Raw genomic sequence first — 21,967 nt, 5'->3', positions numbered from 1 at the left:
TTTCCAGAGACCTGGTTTTAGCCAGTGCGTTGCAGATCTTAATGCAGAGGACTATCCATTTGACAGACTCCTCTCCTGAAAAGCCTTACCCTTCTTTGCCCCAGAGAACCTCACAAAAAGCTGATTATCAATCCTATGGTCCTTGATACAGTTGATGTAAAAGTTTAAAGCTCTGTTGGGGTCCAACTGATGAAGTCTATTCTCTTTCATTGGGTGAAGCTGGCAAACAACACTGGATAGGTGTCACATCTTTTTGCAAGAAGGCCACCCAAGACCTTAGAATCAGTATGTCCGTAAAAGAAAAAGGTGGTGTAGGGCAACAACAGTGCCTGGAATTTACTGTTACAACAATCTGATGTGATCACAATGAGGAAGACAATGTTTTGAGTCAGGAGTAACAACAAGCAGCTGTGCATCGTCCGGAAGTGCAAACATATGAAAAAAGTTAAGACCAAGATAAGATCCCACTGTGGCATTACAAAAGGTTTGGGAGGGAGCATGTGTATCAAACTTTTAATGAACTGTATCACAACAGGTGATTTAAACAAAGTCAGTCTGATAAACATAACAAGGTTGAAATGGCCGACAAATAACCTCTAATAGTGCCCAATGAAAGAGCTTTCAGGGACAAAGGCAAAATAAACAGCAGAAAATCTGTTTAGCATGTAAAAGGCTTGTCTTGCTAACTCTACACCAGGCCACAAATGTGTCCTAATGCCCGTTTTAAATAGACTTCATAAAGGGACGCCTGGCGGAAATAAGGACATGAACCGCCTCATGTGGCAGATCAAATGGAGTTAACTACCATTGCTCAATCTCCCCACATGTAGGTAGAGATCGGGCAGGTTCAGGTGAAGAACCCTGCCCTGCAACACAATATTTTCCCAAAGTGATAGCCTGATTGAATGGCAGATACCCAGAAAATGTGGGCACCACACCTTTATGATCCTCTGTGGAGCCACTAGGATGATTTGGGTGTCATCATTACTGATCTTTTTCAGAACTCAAGGTAGAGGCGGGAAGATAGCTTCAAGATGGAATTAATATCCAGTGAGTCTCTTTACATAGAACCACAACGTGCAAAACCGTTGACATTACTCGTTCTCGATGGTGGTGAAAAGATTTAGCTAGGGTTCTTTCCACTGCCAGAAAATGCTCTGCGCCACCTCAGGAAGCAGAGGCCACTTTTGATCTGCCAGACACTGGTGGCTGAGCTTTTCCACCCTAGTATTCAAGGATCCCACCATGGGGTTCATGACCTGGGAAATGCCATTCCAGCCATCTTCAGACGTGCAGGCCGTCTTGTCACAGAACCCAGGACCCCCCATAACCCTGCTTATTACAGTACCACTTGATGATGGTGGTGTCTGTTAGAACTTCTAGCCTCCCTTATAGCCAGCAGGAAGCCCTTCAACACCAGATAAATTGCCCCAAACTCTAATAGACTGCTTTGGAGTTGGGTTTCTGTCGGGAACCAAAATCCTCTGATCTCTACCTCTCCCAGATGGCCACATGAACCCAGCAGTGACACATCTGTCATCACCATCAGCTCTAGGTGGGGAAGAAATTGGGGTCTGCTGCTAGTCCAATTGCACTCGATTGGCCACGACTGTAGATCATGCACAGTCCCCTCCAAAATCTGAATGGCATCTGACAGGGTTCCCTGGTGCTAGGCCCACTGGAACTTGAGATTTCATTGCAGAGCCCGCATATGCTGTGTGGAGTAGTGGACAAGGAAGATGCTGGAGGCTAAAAGGCCAAGAAGCCTCAGAGCTACTCTCACTGAGATTCAGGCCCGAGGATGAAATACTGGGATCATAGCCCAAATGTTCTGGACTCATTACAATGGAGGGAAGGCGCTGAACTGAGAAGTGCCTAAGACAGTTCATATTAAAAAAAAAAGGCTCTGCAAAGGAGTTCGGTGCCACTACAGCTCATTAATCAAGAACCCCAATGATTTCAGGAAGTTTACTATTGTCTGTCTACAACTGACTGTGGCCAGCCCGCCTACATTAGCCAGCCAAACTAGTTTCTTCGACCTTCAAAAATGGGTAGGAACCACTGCTGTCACTTTCGTGAATATCGGCGGGCCACGGGTGAGACCGAAGAGGAGGACAGCAAACTGAAAATGGCATATCCATAAGGGAGGTCTGTATGTTTCCTGGGAAACCTGTGGATTGTATTCATGCATGGTTAAGGACCATTACATTGGTGCCAGCCACTCGTCCCAGACAATCAGTAGTGTCCAGGCCATCATGAATCACTTATTTGGCCGCATCTTGATTATCATGAATGGTATTAGGCAAGGAGGAACTACGTTCTTCTGGGATCACCAGCAAAATCTAGATGGCCATGCCCCAGGTGGCTTGCATACATCAGCCCAATTAACTCACCGCAATACCAGACTAGTAGAGAAAAACATTTGTTTTTCGAATGTCCGAATCCCCTTCGACTTCCTGTCCTAGGGGGTCATAGGGAAGGAATTGTGGTTCACTTTTGGAGTGGAAGGCTGGACCACCATACTTTCTGTTGCAGGATACTGTACAAGTAAATCAGGTTCACCAGGAGCCGGCCTGTGGCCCTTGGCTACATGCCAACTCACTGGCTGACAAAAACATGGTATAGACCAAGAGATCTTCGCTGATTGGAAGCAAAGGCTCCAATGAAAAGGGCCCAGGTTGCAAAACTTCTGTAAGGACATTTGTCTTGACATCAGCAGAAGACGGTTGTAGGTCCAGGACCTCAGCTGCTCATCAAATTACCACAGCAAAGGAAGCACTCCCTTCTGTTGGAGTCCCAAGAAGCAAATTCATACCTGTATCAGGGAAAGTACACAGGAGCACTGTAGTGGATTCAGAGCGTGACCTCAGTCTGGGTCGAGTCGAAGCCGGTTCAGAGCCAGACACCAGAGTCCGCACCAGATTGTAGATTCTGCACAGGCGGCATCAGCTTCAATGTTGATGAAGGAAGGACAGATGCAGGTCTTGGATACCGGATGGAAATCTGCACGGGAGCCTGTGAAAGGTCCATGGCATTGGGATGATGCAAAGGACAGATCTGCTGATAGTAATCTGACTGGGGAGAGGGCGTGAGGATCTTTGGGGACTGAAGGTGCACCAGAGGAGACTGAGAGACTGCCAAAGATATGCAGCACGACCTGTGGTGGTGGCACCAGTAGCCCAGGAAACTCATGGTGCATCGGGGTCAACTGCGGAATTGGCACTTCAGTCCAAGATTAGGAGTGAGATTGAGGGGCACCTTGATGTCCTCGCAAATTCTCTTTTGAAAGAGAGTGGCGGTATGGGGTTGACTCCCACTTTGCTTTCTTCTGGTTTCACTTGGACTTCAACTGCAAAGATGACTTCTCGTGGAATTGGCCTCTGGAGCGCATCCGCACCCTTGACTAGGAATGACAGCGACTTACTCAAGGCCTGTGACTTTTTCCTGTGTTCAGTGCTGTACAGCTTCCCTTCACAGTCTTACATTGCCTTAAGACGCACAAGAGCGCACTCATCCCACGACTTGGAGTTGTGCCCGAGCCTGATCTCCAGAAACACATATCATGTGGGTCCGTGACCAGCATCTGTTTTCTGCAGTCATGGCAGGGATTGAAGCCTTTAGTTTTGGAGGGGGCTTCGTTCCCTTGCACATTGAATTTTTTTTTGAGAGTTGTTGAAGGACCAATGAAAGTGGGAATAGAGCTCTGAATTCACATTCAAAGGTTCAGAAAGAAAATAACTAATATTGGCGTGCAGGGGTGGCGCTTACATTTGGCTCCGTTCCGCCACTTCTGGGGCAGTGCAGAACACAGAGCTGTACGGCCCCACCTTGTAGCTCACAGAAGCATTGGTAAGAAAACGTCCAGATCCAGTCTAGCGCCTGGTGAATATTCTAAAGGTGAGGCATCTGTGGTTAGACATATCCATCAGAACAACAACTGTGAGACGGGCATGAGTGTGCATCAGAAGCATAGACGTGCCGTTCTCAGTGGAACTGTGCAAGAACGAGATGATACTGCGAGGAACCTCATAAAGAGCAGGAGTGGGGTAGGAATTCCTCAGAAGGAAAGATTTAGGTTGTGGGGACAACTGCTCTCACATAGAAGGACCACTAATTAAGGGTAAAATATGATAAAGTTATCAGTGCAGCAAGGAAGGAAGCACCTGTCAATTGAAGTGAAATGGCGACTGTAAGAGTGACTGCCCATGGAAAATGATGTCCCTCAATGAATGTCTCTCCAATGCCTGGGTTTGGGACTGGGAAGCGTGACGTGCAGACACGTTGATATGTTCGTGATGTGAATCAACAGAGAGTAGTTGGTGCTTTCAAACCAGCAACAGAGCTGTCAGTACTTTATGTGGGTGTTAGTTTTCTTTAATATTCAGGAACGGTCCCCCACTGCTCCTCAAAATTGCTGGCACTCATTTAAGAGTCCTGTAAAGGCCTCCATCAGGTAACGTGGGTGAGTGCCAAGAAATGGGTACTGTGTTCTTAACCTGATATGGCTTGAACATACGGAAAAACACTAAAGGATTTTTGTTTTTGGTGGAAGTAATTCTCTGGTTTAACCTCTGTAATTGGTGCCTCCTGCCTAGTTGGTTCTCTGTCCGGTTTTGTTTAAAAAAAAAAAACCCACTAGTAAGAACCTGAAGTTCTAATAGTACGACTCACAATGGAATTCTGCTCCATTTGGAGGTAAACAATGTACAGACACACAGAAATGAAATTACTTGTGCTTATCAGGGATGTGTTCTTCGACGGCATGTATCGAGTTTCCAGTTAATGTGTCGTTCATGAGTTTTCACATTCACTCTGCATGTCTGGAGTTTGCCCCACTAAATACCTTCACTATGCAAAGACAACTTAAAAAAATGCTTGCCTCCCCTTGACCGCAGTAAAATGTTTGACAGTGAAAGTGCATATTTAGTCCGAAAGTCAAGCCAAATGCAGTGGGCAAAATGCAAGACCTGCATGACATTTACTAAGACATGCCTCTATGGGACTGAGAACTGATAAAACTCTATTGGAGCAACAAAACACACACAATTAATTTAGTAAATACCATGCAGCCCACCTTTCAAGTCCTGGTTTTCTGAGTACTAACAGGACTGAGAAAAAAAACCGATATTGTGGTCTTGGATTTTGTTTTCATACAGCGCCTAGTAGTAGGTGTTACATGTCAAGCAACAACAGTCCTGACCTGAATTAGAACTAAAGTCCAGGGAGAAAGTAATTTTGCCTGAATCACTCAGTTTGTTCAAGTGTGGAATACAAGATTTGGATCCTAATATCCTGCATCTACAGCCAACAACTTGGTCTTATCCACAGCAATAAAATCGGCAATCAGAGCATATTGAGGGATGTCTTATGATTTTCTTTCATCCTAAATGATTGTGATTTAAAAAAAAAAGAAAAATCTGAATTAACGGAAGTGGAGACTGAATTCAGTTTCAGTTTTGCACTCCTTATTGCAGGGCTATATTGGCCGTTCTGCTGGAGGCTGCCGTGAACCAGACATGCCCCCAGTGCAGGGGTTTGATTGAGTTCTCCTACAGTGTGGAACTGAGTTGAACATTTTTGCCAGGAATGATTTTAATTTCCAGCACCCCATGAGACAAAATAAGCACCATACCCATTATATGAATGAATTTTACATCTACAATTGGAGATACCATATGAAATATAGTTAAAATCCCTCCAAACCAATGTTCCATTGATGAATATTTCCTCTGTGCATAATAATTTTATTTTTTTATTTTAGCATTACCGTACTGGCATCTTCAATTATCACTTCATCCCCCCAAAACTATGAATACTTCGTATAAAGCACATATAACTACGCTGGGGATGTTTAGAAGCACACCTCATTTGAATAATAGCACAGAAATATAAACGGGTGAGTTCAAGATCGCACAGTTTGTCCAAAATGGAGATGCCAATTCAGAACTCCGGCTGCAAAAAAACACATTAAACTACACTTGTTCTATCAAGCTGTACTTTGCTTTAAAAAATAATAATATTGCTCTGAGGCAAAATAGATATAGTGCAGCGATGAAAGGGTGAGGCCAAAGGTAGACCAATTGAGTGGCCTGCAAGAGGCATCCTTTACGGTGTTCAACTAGATGTGTGGCTGAGAGGCAGTGACACCTACCAACTGCCTTACCTCACCAAAAGGTATCATAGTTTGTTCTGGTACTGGGATCGCAGCCAGAGGCACAAAAATGTCTTGGGTCAGTTCGCCTGACTGGGTATCTTTAACAAGCATGCTTGACAGGCATGGTAACAATGAGGGGATGACATTGAACAGAATAGAAAATATAAACCTTTTTTTTAACATATATATCACTTTTCTAGCTCTGTGTGGACGGCATTATGTATGCTTAAAAACTCTGCTAGAGAAACATACATTTGAAATGGGCAGTTTTAGAGTGTCAGAGGTTTTGCAGAGTGTGCCATATAAAGGAACTGCTTTCTACCTAAAATGTGTAAACTTCCCAGGAATCTCTACCTCCTTTTTTGCATAATTTATGCATCATTCTAAGCCTGAAAGTGTATTGCTCTGACTTCTATTGGGTGCCCGTTGTGTCTCAACAAATGTATGTCTCTCTGATAAGCTGTAATGAGAGAGAAACATATGCCAGGAACAGCGTTTATTCATTCCAGATTGGCTTGGATGGTATTGTGCCAGTCCGAAGCTGTAATGCTGTGCCTGGAGTGGTAAAAGGCTTTTGTCATTTATCAGCTTGGCATGGATTGCACTAGCTAATTATATGCTTAAAGACTTGCAGCTAAAATAAAGAAAAAAAGACTTGGTCACTTTTCTAGATCAGCGTGGATGTCACTATGCTAATTCTATGCTTAAAAACTCTCCTAGAAATAAGATACATGAGGTGACCAGTTTTATACTGTTGGTGTATTGTAAAGTGCTCCATACAAAGGAGCTAGTCTCCACCTAAAACTTGGGAAAAGCATCATGAGAAAAGTTTCCGAATGGAATGGAATGGCTAGAGCGGGACTTACAGGTTCTTAAGTTAAGTATTACTGGTGAACTTCAATGTTTGAGTTTAAGATGTTATGTTTTTACCAACATTTTCCCCTAACTAAAACATCACTTTAATCTTTGTTTTTTTCCCGAAAATTTCTAAGGTTTTCTTATTTATGTAAAGTAAGATATTATTAGCATACGTAACTATAGCATCACTTTAACCTATGCTAACCTTCAAAAGAGTGACATGGCTAACATTTTGCATTTTGGGACCCCTCCCCTTCCTTCCCGGGCCCTGCTACATGAATCACACCAAACCCTTCCAGGAAGGACCTGAGGTGGATGAACCTTTTTTTGGGCAAGTTTCATCCATCCGCAAAATCGTCAATCCCCGAACTAAAACAGCCTATTGGGATATGGAAGGATGGATATAGATATATATATATACCCTGACCTCCATAGGTACAATATAGGGCTCTGTGAGGGACCCCTAATGAGCAAAGAAATGCCCAGAACTGTTTTCCCCCCATGTGGGAGGATTCGCAAATTTGTTGCGACGCTCAGCGCTGCCTTCCATGTGACTTATGCAATTTTAACACAAATTATTTAAGCTTAACTAATATGAATATAGGACTACACCATTTAATATTATTATAGAACTACACCATTCAATTAAAAATTGAAATTAATTCATGCAGATGGATAATTGACCTTTTTGTTCTTTTTTAAAACAATGCAGAGTATTCGTGTTTATCATTCTCACTCCTCTTATCTCCTATATGCAGCCGCTGCCTGTGCCCCACCTCAAACATAGCATGCCGCGACCAGCCCTCCTCCATTGTGTATCGCTACATGAGCATCACAGCAGACCGGAGTGTTCCATCTGACATCTTCCAGATCCAAGCGACCAGTGTGCATCCAGGGGCTTACAACTCTTTCAAGATCCGTGCCGGAAATGAGCAAGGAGACTTCTACATACGGGTGAGGATGTTAGCTCAGGCTAAAAGATGAGAGAAGGAAGGTGAATACTACCAGGGAGAAAACCAACACTGAAAAAGAGCAATAATACGTTTAACACTAACTAAACACAACTATGAGAGGGTAAGGAAATAAGATAAAGGTATTAGGTGATTGTAAAGAGGTAAAGTATGATGCAGTTGTATACCAAGGTGAGAGGGTAAATTTGCCTCATCTTCACACACATTAACAGACACACACATCCCAGAGTTGTAGACTAGTACCAAGTAACAACAACGTGTCATGGCGGATTGTTGGCAATAAACTCACAGCAGCAGCTAACTAGGGTCCGTGTCCATCCTTTCCTCTGCATGGAACGAAACAAGCGGATTGATGATATATATATATGCTGAAAAAACAAAGGTTACAGAAACGTTATAGTTAGGCTCAGGTTTCACTCATACAAAACCAGTGAAATTCAGCAGTTCTAGTTAGCTGAGCTAACTATGACCTGCGCCCCCACAATGCACTGCTTATGACCTCAAATATTACATCACTCATGACATGGTCAGTGACATCACCGAAGACATCACTTATGACATCTCAAATGACATCACTGATGACATCATCCAGTGACTGCGAGTGTTTTTAAAATGTTTGAGTGTTAAATAAATATATACCAAAGTTTATTGATGAATCAGTGGATGTATGAGTGCCTGTATGGATGATTTAGTGGGTGCATGATTTACTGTGTAAGTGGGTGATTTGGTGTCTCAGTGAATGTATGGGTGATTAACTAGGTTAAAACACACAAAGTACAGAGGGGTGGGAGGATGAACCCTCTTCGACCTCCCGCTCAATAATTAAATATCACAAAAAGAAGAGGGATTGAAAAGCTACGTGGAGATGAATAAGTGTGTGGAAATGCACCAATTTTATAAAATTGCCCTCACACACAGCAAGCTGTGTCATGCTTCATCATAGGGCTGCTAACACACCTCTGCGCCAGCCAAACTGGAGGTGGAGCAATAGGGAAGGGAAGACAATACAACATACAATGTGAAGTGCAACCATAGGTGAGCTAACAGTGCAGAACAGGTGATAGTAAGTGATATAAAAATGGTACCGGGAGATCCTTATTACAATTTTAATATTAGGTGCCCCGTCCAAAAGTTCAAAACAAAAACGTGGGTGGCAGGTTGGAGAGCTTATAATGAGATTCCAACCCCACCACTCTGCATAAATGTCAACATGTTTCAGCCAGCACTAAATAATAACCCGGCTTTCCTCAGGACTGCTCACCACTATAATCCCTAGGTGCAGAACCTTCCTCCTCCCAATTTAGAGGATAAAAGGAAAATGTCACCTTAAGTGGAGCCCCTCGCCTTTCGAGAGGAACCGAGTTTATTAAATTAGTAAACTCGAAATGGCGGGGGAGTGAGAACAGCTGCCCGCACGCACTCTTGTTTTCAAGGTCAGCTGTTTGCCACCGTATTTCGTCTCTCCTGCTCCGCCGTGTAGGGTGATTAACTAGGTTGTCTGAATGTCTGTATCAGTCTGTCAGATGGTGTCTAAGTGGCTGAATGGGTTGGTGAGTGGCTGTATGTGTGATTGGTTGGTTGTCTCAGTGCCTGTATGGGTATATGAGTGTTTGTGTGGGTGGGTGAGAGGGTGTACGACTACCTGCATGGATGAGTGGGTGGGTGAGTCAGTGGCTGTATGGGCTAGTGAGTGCATAATTGAGGGGCTGTATAGGTGACTGAGTGTGTGTATGGCTGTGTCAGTGGTATATGGGTGAGTAACTGGATATGTGAAAGGCAGTATAAGTGAGTGAGGGATTGTGATAGTGGCTGTATGGGTATGTGCTTGTGTGAGTGACTGTATAGGTGAGTGAGCATGTGTTTGTATCTGTATGAATAAGTGAGTGGGTGTACATATAACCGTATAGGGGAGTAAATAGTTGTGTGATGACTATATAGGTGAGTGAGTAGGTGTATGAGTAGCTCTATGAGTGACTAACAGTGTGTGAGTGGTTGTACAGGTATACAAGTGGATATATCAGTGGCTGTATTAGTGAGTCAGTTGGTGTATGAGTGGCTGTAAGGGTAACTATGTGGATGTGTGACTAGACCTATGAATCAGTGAGCGGGTGTATAAGTACTGGTATTGGTGTGTCAATGGTTTTGAGAATGGTAGTGTGGAAGTTGGAGTGGGTGTATGAAAGGTTATATGGGGTGTGAGTGGGTGCATCAGAGATTCTGTGGATGATGTCATGAGTGATGTCATTTGACATGTCATCAGTGATGTCACTGACCATGTCATCAGTGATGTAATATGTTAGGTCATAAACAGTGCATTGCCGGGGCGCAAGTTATAGTTAGCTCAGCTAACTACAATGGCTGAATTTCACCGGTTTTGTACGAGTGAAACCTGACCCGAACTATAACGTCTCTGTAACCTTTGTTTTTTTCAGTGAATTTCTAAGATTTTTTTTAAAATTCCATTTCCTAACTATAACGTCCCTGTAACCTTTGGTTTTTTTCAGTGAGTTTCTACGTTTTTTAAAAATGCTAATTTCTAACTATAAAGTCCCTGTAACCTTTGGTTTTTTTCAAAGGTTTTTCAGATTCTTTTGCCCCAACTATAATGTCCATGTAACCTATGTTTTTTTATTGAATTTTTAATGTTTTTAAATTGTATTTTTTATCTAAAATGGCTCTATAACGTGTATTTTTATAACCTTGTATTTTCTTCAGTGGAATAATAAGCATATTTGTTTTTCCTTTCCATTTTTCATATTCGCAAAGATGTCGCGATAACCGCAATGGGATTGCGAAAGGCGCATGCTTTTGAGGAAGTCCTAAACATATATATAGACAGATTTTACTTAATAGCAGACACCAGTTGTTTAGTAATGTAGAGTTTATATTTGAGTTTGTGTGATGGTTTTGTGAAAAAACCTCTTCAATGTGGTGTTCTATATATTTGCGGTGACTCTGTAGACCATGTCGCCATCGGTAGCTGCGAAGTGCGTTATGTTTTTTAAAAACTCAGAAACACATACTTACACATATTTTAATTTTATATTTGACACAAGTTATTTATTGATATACTGTTTAAACCTAACTTTTGGAAGAATTTTTCAATTAAAAGCCTTTTACTTGGTGTTTTGCGTGATCACGGCGAAGCTGGAAGTCGCTATGATGTTGGTAACCGCGATGAAGACGGGTTTTTGGTGAAGTGTATAACACATATTTATACATATTACATTGTATGATCCACATTTGGGGCTTAATATCAGTTGATGATCGCAATCATGTTGCGAAATTCCAAAACAAATGCAAACATCCAACGATCACCACCAAATTAAAACATTATAACTTAAAAAATGTATTCTAACTACTACAATACACACATTACTAACTTATAGAACATGTTTGTACACATATATTACTAGTAACTTTTTAAAAACTGTTTAAACCCTACTTCCTATTTTCGCAATGATGCCCAGAGTTGCAATGACTTCACAGTAACCGCGACGATTGCGCCTTTTTTAAGCTGTGTAAAACACATATATGCCCACATTTTACAGTATTTTAGACACTGGGGGTTTATTACTGCCCTATTTAAAGTCAAATTTTTGTAGGGAGTTTGTATAAAAAAAACAAGCATTTAAACCACTTTTCTGTTTTCCCGTTGACACCGGGCGTCACGATAATATCGGTAGCCGCGGTCACCGCAAATACGTCGTAAAATGACAAAACAAAGGCAGACATTCAGTAGCCACCACAACATTCAAAATTTAGAACTGCAAAATGGATTATAACCAACAGACTAAACACATTACTATCTAAATGACTGTATAAAAGCATGTCCAACTCCCTTAATAGCTCAATAACACAGTGCATAACGTGTTCAGTGAATCTATGACTGCATGCATCACTGTATCACTAAGTCTCTCATTCACTGTTTAAGTATTTGAGAGTATCTGTGAGGCGGTGCATCAGTCTATCAATACTTCTGTAACAAAATGTGTGACTGCCTCAGTACATCTATGAGTGGGTGCATCAGTGTCATAATGGGTCTGTGATTGGTTGCGTAAGTCTCTCAATTTGTGAGTAGGCTCATGAGTGCCTTTGTGAATTTTTAAGTAAGTATACGACTGTCTGACTGGATCTGTGAGTGGATTCATGAGTGTCTAAGTGTGTGTCTGAGTAGGTGAGCGAGTGGGTGCATGAGTGTGAGTGGCCTGTGAGTGAGTGCATGAGTCTCCCAATGGATCTATGGCTGGCAGTGTGTGTCTGAGCAGTTGTATCAGTAGGTGTGTGGGTCTCAGAGTGCGATTGTGAGTGGGTACATGAGTCCCTAAGTGTACAACTGACTGGGTGCAAAAGTCTCTGTGTGAGTCTATGAGTGGCTGTGTGAGTGACTGTATTGGTGTGTGAGTGTCTGAGTGGGTAGGTGAGGAGATGTATGAGTGTGTGTGTGTGTGTAGGAAAGAACTATCTGCTTCTTATGGTTACCCCCAATTTTTGCTGATATCACACTGTTTTTGGACTATTCTGACTTGGATCCTGCTATACAAGACCCCTGCCTATCTGCTTTCTCCCTTAAATTGCTATGTTTGTACTTAAGGTACACTCTAGATTGGATACTGGGGTACCCGTATCAGTCCCTAGTATATGGTACACCATGTTCCCAGGGCATAGGTACCCCAGAGGCCTCCCATGGGCTGCAGCATATTTTATGCCACCCCTGAGAGGCCATTCAAAATGACACAACAGGCCTGCTACAGCAGACTGTGTAAGATGGTGCTTGCACCACTTACTAAGATATGGGTTCACTATATCTATCTAAATCACCACACTTAAAAACCTATCAGTCACCCCATGGCAGGCCTTATCAATGCTGAAGGCAGGGTGCTGGGTCTTACGTGATAGGGTGCCCCTGCCTGAGCAGAGCCCCTCTGCAGCCTTTCGGAGACCATTCTCCGGGGTTGTCTGTGATGCAGCCAGACATATATGTGTAAGTGCATTATAACCTCGCTGTAAATGCTAACTTTAAAACGGCTGCTTAGAAACATGTTGTGTTTGGTGTCAAACACTTTGGAATCATACCTCCACACCTGTTACTGGTGTGGGAGGTATGATTCCATCCTTCCAAAGGGACATGTGTGGGTCACCGGTCTACCCGGTACCATCTTTCTCGACCTGGGCATTACAAAATGGATGCTTCCAGCCACAGACATGATTCTGCTCTCCTGCTGCGGAGCCAAGCTCGAGCAGAAGAAGGCATGACAATAGGCATCCTGTCACAGGGAGGTGTGACCACCTCCCAGACAGGGTTCAGTGTTTTGGGGCTGTGTGGGTGCAGTCTGAGAGTGCCAGAAAGCCTGCACTGGGGGCACATTTGGTGTCCCTCTGCATAGTCCAGCTCAAACCAGTTCTGGGTGCCATTGGCTCCTGCTCTTGCGCGAAACTGGACAAAGGACATGGGTGTAGCCACCCCTCTGTCCTGCCCTTCCCCTAGGAGGGTCCCCAGAATCTTTCCAACCCCTTCCCATGGGTATAAAGTGGGTTACCTGGCTACAGAACTTTAGATTTTACCTGGACAAGATTCTGCTAAGAAGAAACCAAGTACTTTGAGTGCCTGCACGACGCTGGACTACTGAAGAATCTCTCTTGGAGTAAAGGAGTTACTCCCCTGCAAAAGCAGGCACCTAAATGCATTTGACCAGTTTGCTTCTCCCAAGCTCCTGAGGACTCCGAAGATTTCAGAAACACAGGGGGTGGGTTCCCGAAGGTCCCTGAGGTAGATCTGACCTCTCAGCAATTCTGAGACCAGTAGCCCTTGTGGGGGCCGTGCAACCCGAACCCCTGTGCACTACGTACATTTGCAAGTGCATATGATTGTTGACAATTCCAGAGCTTGTGCATTGGACTCCGTGTAGTCCTGACCCTGAGCAGTAATTGAACTGAAGATATCCGGCCTCCACTCACAGAGTGTCCTGTGGGCTGGTACTTTGCAAACTAGCTTGAGGTCTCCTCGCGATCCCTGGTCTGTTGGCTTGTGGGTCCTGGTGAGGGTCACCTTGTTTGTTCTTGAAATTACCTGGTTGCTCCAGATGTGCCCTGACTCTCCATTGCTTGGGGAGTCCCCTGGACCTTGCTGGTCCACACCGTAACCTGTTTACTCTAACTGCGTGGGTTGCGTTTGCCAAGGCTTATTGGTGCTCCAGCCGGACATCGACCCCTCAGCACTTGACATCCTTTGTGGGACAGGTCACTTCCGGATCCTGGTCATCCTCGACATCTCCTGGTCCCCGTGGCTGCAGAGTCAAGCTACCCTTCTTCACACCTGAAGCATCCGACATTGGTGGGCATTCGACTACCGAGCGCCTGGTCAGCTGAAGTGACCCAGACTCTATCACCTCTGCTTTCAGGTTCTTCTCAACTAGAATCCAAGCTTGGATTCCACCGGACACTCTTCGCCTTCCCAGCAGTAGAACTTCTTTGCAACTCTCCATTGAAAACGACTAAGGTTTCCGACACCACTTGACCCCTATGCACCCGGCTCCTCTGGGATAGGTAACACAGGTACCTCGGTACTCACTGGTGGGTTGGCCTTAGAACATCCTATGTCCCAAACGTTTTGCTGGAAGTCCTCGTAGAAGTGTCCTTAAACTGTAACTTTGCAACCATGACTTTCCCATAGAGTTGTTCGGAGCACGCAGTCATGTTTCCTCACTGCACCCGTCCTCCGTGGGCTTCCTGTGTCACTCATCTGGGTGGTTCCTTGGGGTCCCAGAGATTCCACATGCTGTAGGCAATCTGTCTTGTCAAGTCGGTATTGTTATACCATTTTTTTAGTATATGGTTCGGTCTCCCCCTGTAGCCCGCTGTGGAATTTGCTACTTACGAATGTCCTATTGATTCAGAATTGTGTGTTTGTGGCCTAATCTTGTATAGTGACTACTAGAGAGCGTTATATTAATAAATACATATTTTTATACAACTACTGTGTGGTTCTCCTTTAATTTAGTCATTTAGGAGGTGATATTCTGGTAAAACAAGCTGCTTTATATTCCTGCAAGATTAAGCCTGAAGGCTGCTCTCCACAGCTACCACTAGGATAGCTTACTAAAGGTTATCTTTGACCACATACATCATAAGGGTTGTGTGGACTGGTACAAGGTGCTCACTTTAATCAGTGGACAGCATATACCAGGCCACCTTCTCACAGTGTGTGTGTCTCAATGGTCTGTGAGGGAAAGCATAAGTCTCTGAGTGGGGAGGGAATGGGTTCATGCATGAGTGTCTGAGTGGTATGTGATTGAAAGGGAAAGTGGGTGGGTCTGTGAGTGGCTGCATGAGCCTTCACTGGGTGAGTGAGTTAGTGCGTGTATATCTGACTGAGTTTGTGAGTGGCTGTGTGAGTTTCTGAGTATATGAGTGACTGACTGAGTCCATAAGTCTCTGAGAGGGTCTGTGACTGAGTGTGAGAGTGACTGTATGGGTGTGTGAGTGGGTGTATGAGTGCCTGAGTGGGTCTGTAAGTGGGTGTATGAGTGCCTCAGTGGGTCTGTGAGAACATATATGAGTGGGTCTGCGAGTGGGTGCATGAGTCTGAGTGGTTTTGTACATTGGTGCATGACTCTCCAAGTGAGTCTGTAAGTGGGTGCATGAGTATCTGAGTGGGTCCATGAGTGCCCAGGTAGGTGTGTGAGTGGGTTTAGGAGTCTCTAAGTAGGTATGAGACTGTATGCATGAGTCTATGACTGAGTCTCTAAGTAGGTGCATGAGCCTCTGAGTCGGTCTGTACATGGGCGTGTCACTCTCCGAGTGAGTCGGTAAGTGGGTGCATAAGTACCTTAATGGGTATGTGAGTGAGGGCATGAGTATTTGAGTGGGTATGCGACTGGATGTATAAGTGTGGGTGTGGGTATGTGAATGGGTGTAAAGGTGTGAGTGAGTGTGTACATGAGTGTGACAGTGATTGTCGAGTGTGTACAAATATATATACATTATTTTATATATTTTCACTAATATTCGTGATGACTTCGCAATAGTTGCAATTTCCCCGTAACGGTACATGGGGGCTGCACGCACGATTTTGACGTTGTCGCGAATATCATACGCGATAAAAAAACAAAATAACTTTGGACACATAACTTGTGTCACTAATACACCCATTTCTCAAATATGGGGTCAGAGTATCTCCACCCTACCCCTTATGTAAGCTTTCACACAAATTTTCAGCCCTGGCAACCATTCAAGAACGATAAAATGGCAGCTGCAACTTTCTGTTCAGGTTGCTTCCAGCCACCACAGCATTCCCGATGGCCGATATAGATATATTACCTACTGGCGGTCGCCAGTAGGTAGTTATAGTTAGGACCACGTTTCCATAGGAAATCCGCAACATTCTATTTTGAATAACTTTGGCGCCGGTCGACGAATCCTCGCGAATTTTTCAAAATAGGTGGGGCGCTACGCTCCGCTCCTACCCTGAAAGTCTCGGGGGGATTCGTCAAGCGGGGCTGAGATAAAAGGGGGGTCCCAAAACGCGTTTTTCCCATGCATTTTTCCATAGGACCTTTAGACAGGGCTACAGCCCGAACGGCTGAACAGAATTACTTGAAATTTGGCAGAGAGGTAGTCCTCAGGTCAAGGAAGTGCCTTTTGTAGGTTTGGTGTAAATCTGTTCAGTAGATTCTGAGAAAATAGCCTTTAAATCAATATATATATCTGAGCCAGCTTACGGTGCGCTTACGGTACGTTTACCGTATGCGTACGGTGGCGTGCGCGAGCGCGATTCTGATTGGCTCTTAGATCTTAGTAAACATTCGAATCGGCCGAAACCAGGAAGCGGCGGCCGCCATTTTCTCTCTCGCACTGAGAGTGAAGATGAAAATACAAAGCACAAAAACATGTAAAGGGGCTGTTTAGACAGCTCCCACACACATAGCCATGTTGAGGGAGTCCCCAAAGATCCCCCAAGGCCAAAAACGGGTTGTTTTTTTTTTCGCTAATTTCGCCGATTACGCTTACCGTACGCGTACGGTAAAAAATTATATAAAAAAAATAATTATCCACACTCTCCCCACCCCGTGTGCAATTGGTGGCCGATGGCCACCAATTGTGCATGGCTTATTACTATTGAGATAAACTATAATGTTTAAAAAAAAAAAAAAAAAAAATTATCCACACTCTGTCCACCCCGTGTGCAAATGGTGCCCGAAGGGCACCATTTGTGCATGGCTTATAAAAATTACGAAAAATTAAAATATTACCTTTCAAAACGAAGTGCATCATATGTCCTCCATGTGCGCACGGTGCGCGAAGCGCATCGTGCATACATGGCCCATCTAGCGTAACGCGGGCACGCGGTGCGCGTAGCGCACCGCGTGCCCACCGTGCGTGCACTGCACTAACTGCGTAAAGTGGGCGCGCGGTGCGCGAAGCGCACCGCGTGCTTACTGTGCGCGCACGGTGCACGAAGCGCACCGTGCGCGCACGGAACGAACTGCGTTAAGTGGGCGCGCACGCCACGAATGGCGTAAAGTAACTTAGCATTTAAAAAACCGTACAAATTCACTGAAAAACCCATAGGTTTCACACACCTTATAGTTAGGAATTAGCATTTAAAAAACCTTGCAAATTCACTGAAAAAACCATAGGTTTCACACATGTTATAGTTAGCGGAAATTTTACTGATAAAAAACCAATGAAATTCCCCCGTTATAGTTAGTGCAGGCAACTATAACTCACGCGACCGCAATCTTCTGCTGATGACATATGTGTCTTTATGAAAAAAAAATATTTGTAATATATGTATAGCTAAAAATGTATGGAAGAAGACATGGGCAAATAAGTGTCTAAATACAGTATTAGCATCAGCAGAAGATTGCGGTCGCGTGAGTTATAGTTGCCTGCACTAACTATAACGGGGGAATTTCATTGGTTTTTTATCAGTAAAATTTCCGCTAACTATAACATATGTGAAACCTATGGTTTTTTCAGTGAATATATATATAGATATATATATCCAACCCCCTAAAAAGGAAAATAAATGCATGAATGTACACAAAATACTTTGCTCTAGCAAAGGCAACTGAATGCCAACACCCTAAGCCACAAACATGAAGATCAACCTCAAATTTCAAAAATGCTGAAAAGCAAGCAGAGCAAATATATACTCAGACCCGCATAAAGGAGCAATTGCAATGTAGTTAGGTAAACAAGATGCAGTATGTGTTCCACTGCTCATCAGCCACTGTTAAGAACAATTGTTTTCTTAATTTCCCTTATCCGAATTATTATAGGCTCTCTTAATCTGTGGTGGAAATTCTGCAGCTTGTGGTCTGACCATAAATTGCTTCACAAAGCTACTCATTCTTCGCATGGCCAGGGGTGCATGTGTAAGCGGTTATGTGCAGTCAGTGCGCATTGCACAATGGGGATTATGTGATAGTTCTGAGCAATGGCAGAGGGGTAGACAGAAGCGTGTTAACAAATGGAAATAACCTAGGGGCTGTAAATAACAGTCACAACAAAGGTTTAACCTACTCCTACATTATTGCTGTATCATACTACAACATTGTGAGTAAATTCTACAGCAAGTGAGTAGAAGAAAAGGTGGAATATAAGGTAACTGACAAGGATACAGTATGCATGTTACTGACTTTACTTTTAGCAAAATCATAAAAATGTACAAAATTGGAAAATACAAAAAATACATCCAGATTAAAAGGTAAACACACTTTAAGAAAAGGTAAGTATTACAACTTTTAAAAACATGTAAGCATTTAAATATAGTCTGTTAACATTATAGGCGTGCAGAAAGTGCGTGCAAACTTCCACATCAACAATAGCGCATTATAATTATTTTGTCTTGGATTCTAAAATATTCCAATAGATGTTCAGCAGTAGCAGTAATCAGCTTACCCATAAGACTCCAACTAAACTAAGCCCGACCAGAACCTGGGACATTGAAAAACGGGCAATCATCAGAAACAAATTTCTCAGCTCAGGACCAAATTTCTCACTGCAGTCTGGAAGAAAGGCCGTTCAGCCAACTAACCTCTGACAAAACTTTCGTTTAGTTATCAATAACATGTGGTCAGCGTTAAGTGTACACTGCATATTCTATTTTTACTTTGCATCAGTCATTTGAAATAGGTTTTCAAAATGGAAGGGTGTTCAAAAATTCCAAACCTAGCCAATTAATTTGTTTGGCCAATTGGTGTGCTGGACATGGGATACTCCTGTTCTGGCATACATGGAAATCTATTGTGAAATGTGCTGAATTTTGTGGAGGGATTTGCAGAGCGTAATTGTGGGATTTCACCCTTTCTATATTTTACTCAAATATTTCGCCCAATGGAAGCTGTCACCGTTTAAAAACAAATGTAATTTTGTTCGCCTAACAAGGTTTTAACGGAGTTGCTAGGCAGCAATATTGGTGATACACAGAGGAGGCAGGTTACCAGAAAATGCGAGACTGTAGGAGGTTTGTAAACCGAATCAATTCAGGTGGCACTAAAGAAGAGGTGAAAGAGAGAGTTTGTGGTGTGTACAGTCATTTTATTGTCTCCATTTCTGATGTTTCTTCCCTCTACTCTCTATGCAGCAAATGAACAACATCAGTGCCATGCTGGTGCTAGCACGGACTGCCAGGGGACCACGAGAGTTTGTGCTGGACCTTGAGATGGAAACCACCAACTCTCTGATGAGCTATCGCTCCAGCTCTGTGCTGAGACTCACGGTCTTTGTTGGAGCTCATCCTTTCTAAAGGCGAGAAGTCTGGAGAGTGGACGAAGATGGATAAGTCATCACTGGTGGGGTTCAAATTTCCATTCCCAAGAAAAACGTGCATAGTGGGAGGGAATTCATTATCCTTTCCCATGTACAATAGCTCTTGTAATACCCTGTTGTATTCCGTCCTCCCACTTGAATACTATATTATAAAGGACAAGTACAGTAACACGAGCAGGGTTTACAAATAAGCCATCATTCACTGATGAACTGATGGCAGATTGTCAGCGTATTTACCCATCTCTCTGGATATAGAAACAACGTTCTTTCTAATCATGCTGATGGTCTGCGATCTTCTCAAAGTTCTGCAAAGACTGCAGCAAAGAGGTGGCAGGCTGAGAGGTGCCAAGACATCTCTTTGCTACTCTGCTAGACCACTTCAGATGTTCAATATCCTTTCAATCACTTTTCCTTCCCCCCCCAACTACAGCTGTTTTCTACAATTTCTTGTACCTTCCCCTCCTAGATGAACATCAATTTCAGATTTGTTCAGAGCTATTTACAAACCTTTAAAAACAATCAGGAAGAGGTTTGTGAAAGAAATGTGCCTTTGTTGTACCCTACTAAAGGTGATGCACTACTTTTCTCCAGCAGGTGTCACTGCAAGAAAATAACGTGTTCTGACATTCCCCCAGCCGCTAGAGCCGCAGTTTCTTTTTCTAACCAGCAGGTGTGGCTACAATCGCAGTATGTGGCTGTCTGTTCTTTTTCAATGGGTTATGTTACCCCAGCAGCACTCCTGACTTGCCAATATTTATATATTTTGAGAATATAAAGTAGTTTCCCCACAGTTGGGGCCTTTTGAGCCTTGTGTTACAATAGATGGATTTCCTGCCTCTCCCACCCGTACTGTACTGGCTGCTAACATTACTACAGCATCACTCCTGGCCAGGAGGACTAGCTTTAACGTTAATACCAGTCTCTTCCACATGCAGGAACATTGAGGGTGCCATTTACATATGACTTATTCAGGCTTAAAGAGTTAAAGAGCAGAAGAACTTTTAACAAGGTTTATGCCCTTTTCCCTCTTGAATTGCTTTACATGTACTTTCACTACTTCAAAAGGATTAGCCAGCTATCACTGTAAGACTTTACATTTGAGAGAGACACAGAAATGTAACTATTCAACATTCCCTCTGTGGCAGTGAATGCAGCCCTCTCGGAAACCTATATCTGTTCAATTACTAAGCATTAATTCAGTTGTACTCATTTTTAATTTCTATCTGTGAAAATATTTTTGGTGTGTTTTAGCAAATAGCTCATATTCTATCTTATGTGTCAAAAAAACAGACCAAATTTTGCAAATCTTCTTTGTCCAAATCCCAGCATCTCATTTGTCCAAAATATCTGACAACCTTTGGTGGCATGAATTAACTCACATTCTTTGAGTTGTTTTGCTTCGTCTCAAATGTCTTAATCTCGTTTTTCTGCCCACAAATTATGCTCCCAGCTTTTTGTTTTGAGCCTTTGAACAAGTGCGCGCCTGCCTTCTCTGCCTTAGTCTTTAATACTGTTGCCTATTAAATCATTTTCTTCCTGTGCAAATTTTGGGATTTTGGGCACATGAAAAAATTAAGCCAGGGTTCATAACTCACAACTTTCACTTCAGTTGCCTCACACTTTTTCAAAATAAAACATTGAACTGAATAGGGAAACTGAAGAAATTAAATATTGGGGATTGAACTCTTCTGTGGCCACCAATGAACTCATGGATGCGGAGTAAAGTCACTCTTTCTTTTTTCTTTCTAAAAAGAACCAAGACTGTCCTGCAAGCAGTATGGCTCACAAAATGTCAAAAGAGGAAAAGAGCACGAGGGGAAGAAAGGGAGCACCAAACTGTTGTGCAACAAACTGTTTTATTTAGTTTTCTGTATTCAGTTCCAAGACGTTCTCAGTGTGTTTTTTGTTTGTAAAATATGTTGTTCGTATAATCATTGTTTTACAAAAAATAACTTGTAAAAATACAAAAAGAAACCTAATAAAAAAGTAAAATTATTATACCGTTTTCAATTACTCTCCATTGTACGAAATATGTGTTTGATGGTTTGATGGTATGTGTGGCTGTAGATATACATGCTTAGCCTTGGAAGTGCGCAAGTTGTTTTTCTTCAAAGAAGGCTTTTGAGTCATAGGGGCATTATTAACAACAAACTGCGATACACAAAATCGCGCTAAGCGCGCTTTGCGATATATAACGCCGGCTATCGCT

General features: G+C 43.1%; 1 protein-coding gene across 2 annotated transcripts in view; it reads left to right on the top strand.

The window, feature by feature from the left end:
• The window catches only part of EFEMP2 (EGF-like fibulin extracellular matrix protein 2), a 107,215-nt gene extending 85,461 nt beyond the window's left edge, over window positions 1–21,754 (top strand). For both annotated transcript variants that reach the window (XM_085625916.1, XM_085625917.1), the window contains exons 10-11: window positions 7,771–7,966; window positions 19,574–21,754. In XM_085625916.1, the coding sequence (XP_085482042.1) occupies window positions 7,771–7,966; window positions 19,574–19,735 (358 nt within the window). In that variant the 3' untranslated portion in view covers window positions 19,736–21,754. The remainder of the gene's footprint in view (window positions 1–7,770; window positions 7,967–19,573) is intronic.
• Window positions 21,755–21,967: the final 213 nt, after the last annotated feature.

This window comes from Triturus cristatus, chromosome 9, assembly GCF_964204655.1.
Source record: "Triturus cristatus chromosome 9, aTriCri1.1, whole genome shotgun sequence".
NCBI classification, from domain to species: Eukaryota; Metazoa; Chordata; class Amphibia; order Caudata; family Salamandridae; genus Triturus; species Triturus cristatus.
The sequence above is the reverse complement of the archived record's forward strand: the minus strand, read 5'-3'. Positions and strand labels throughout refer to the sequence as shown.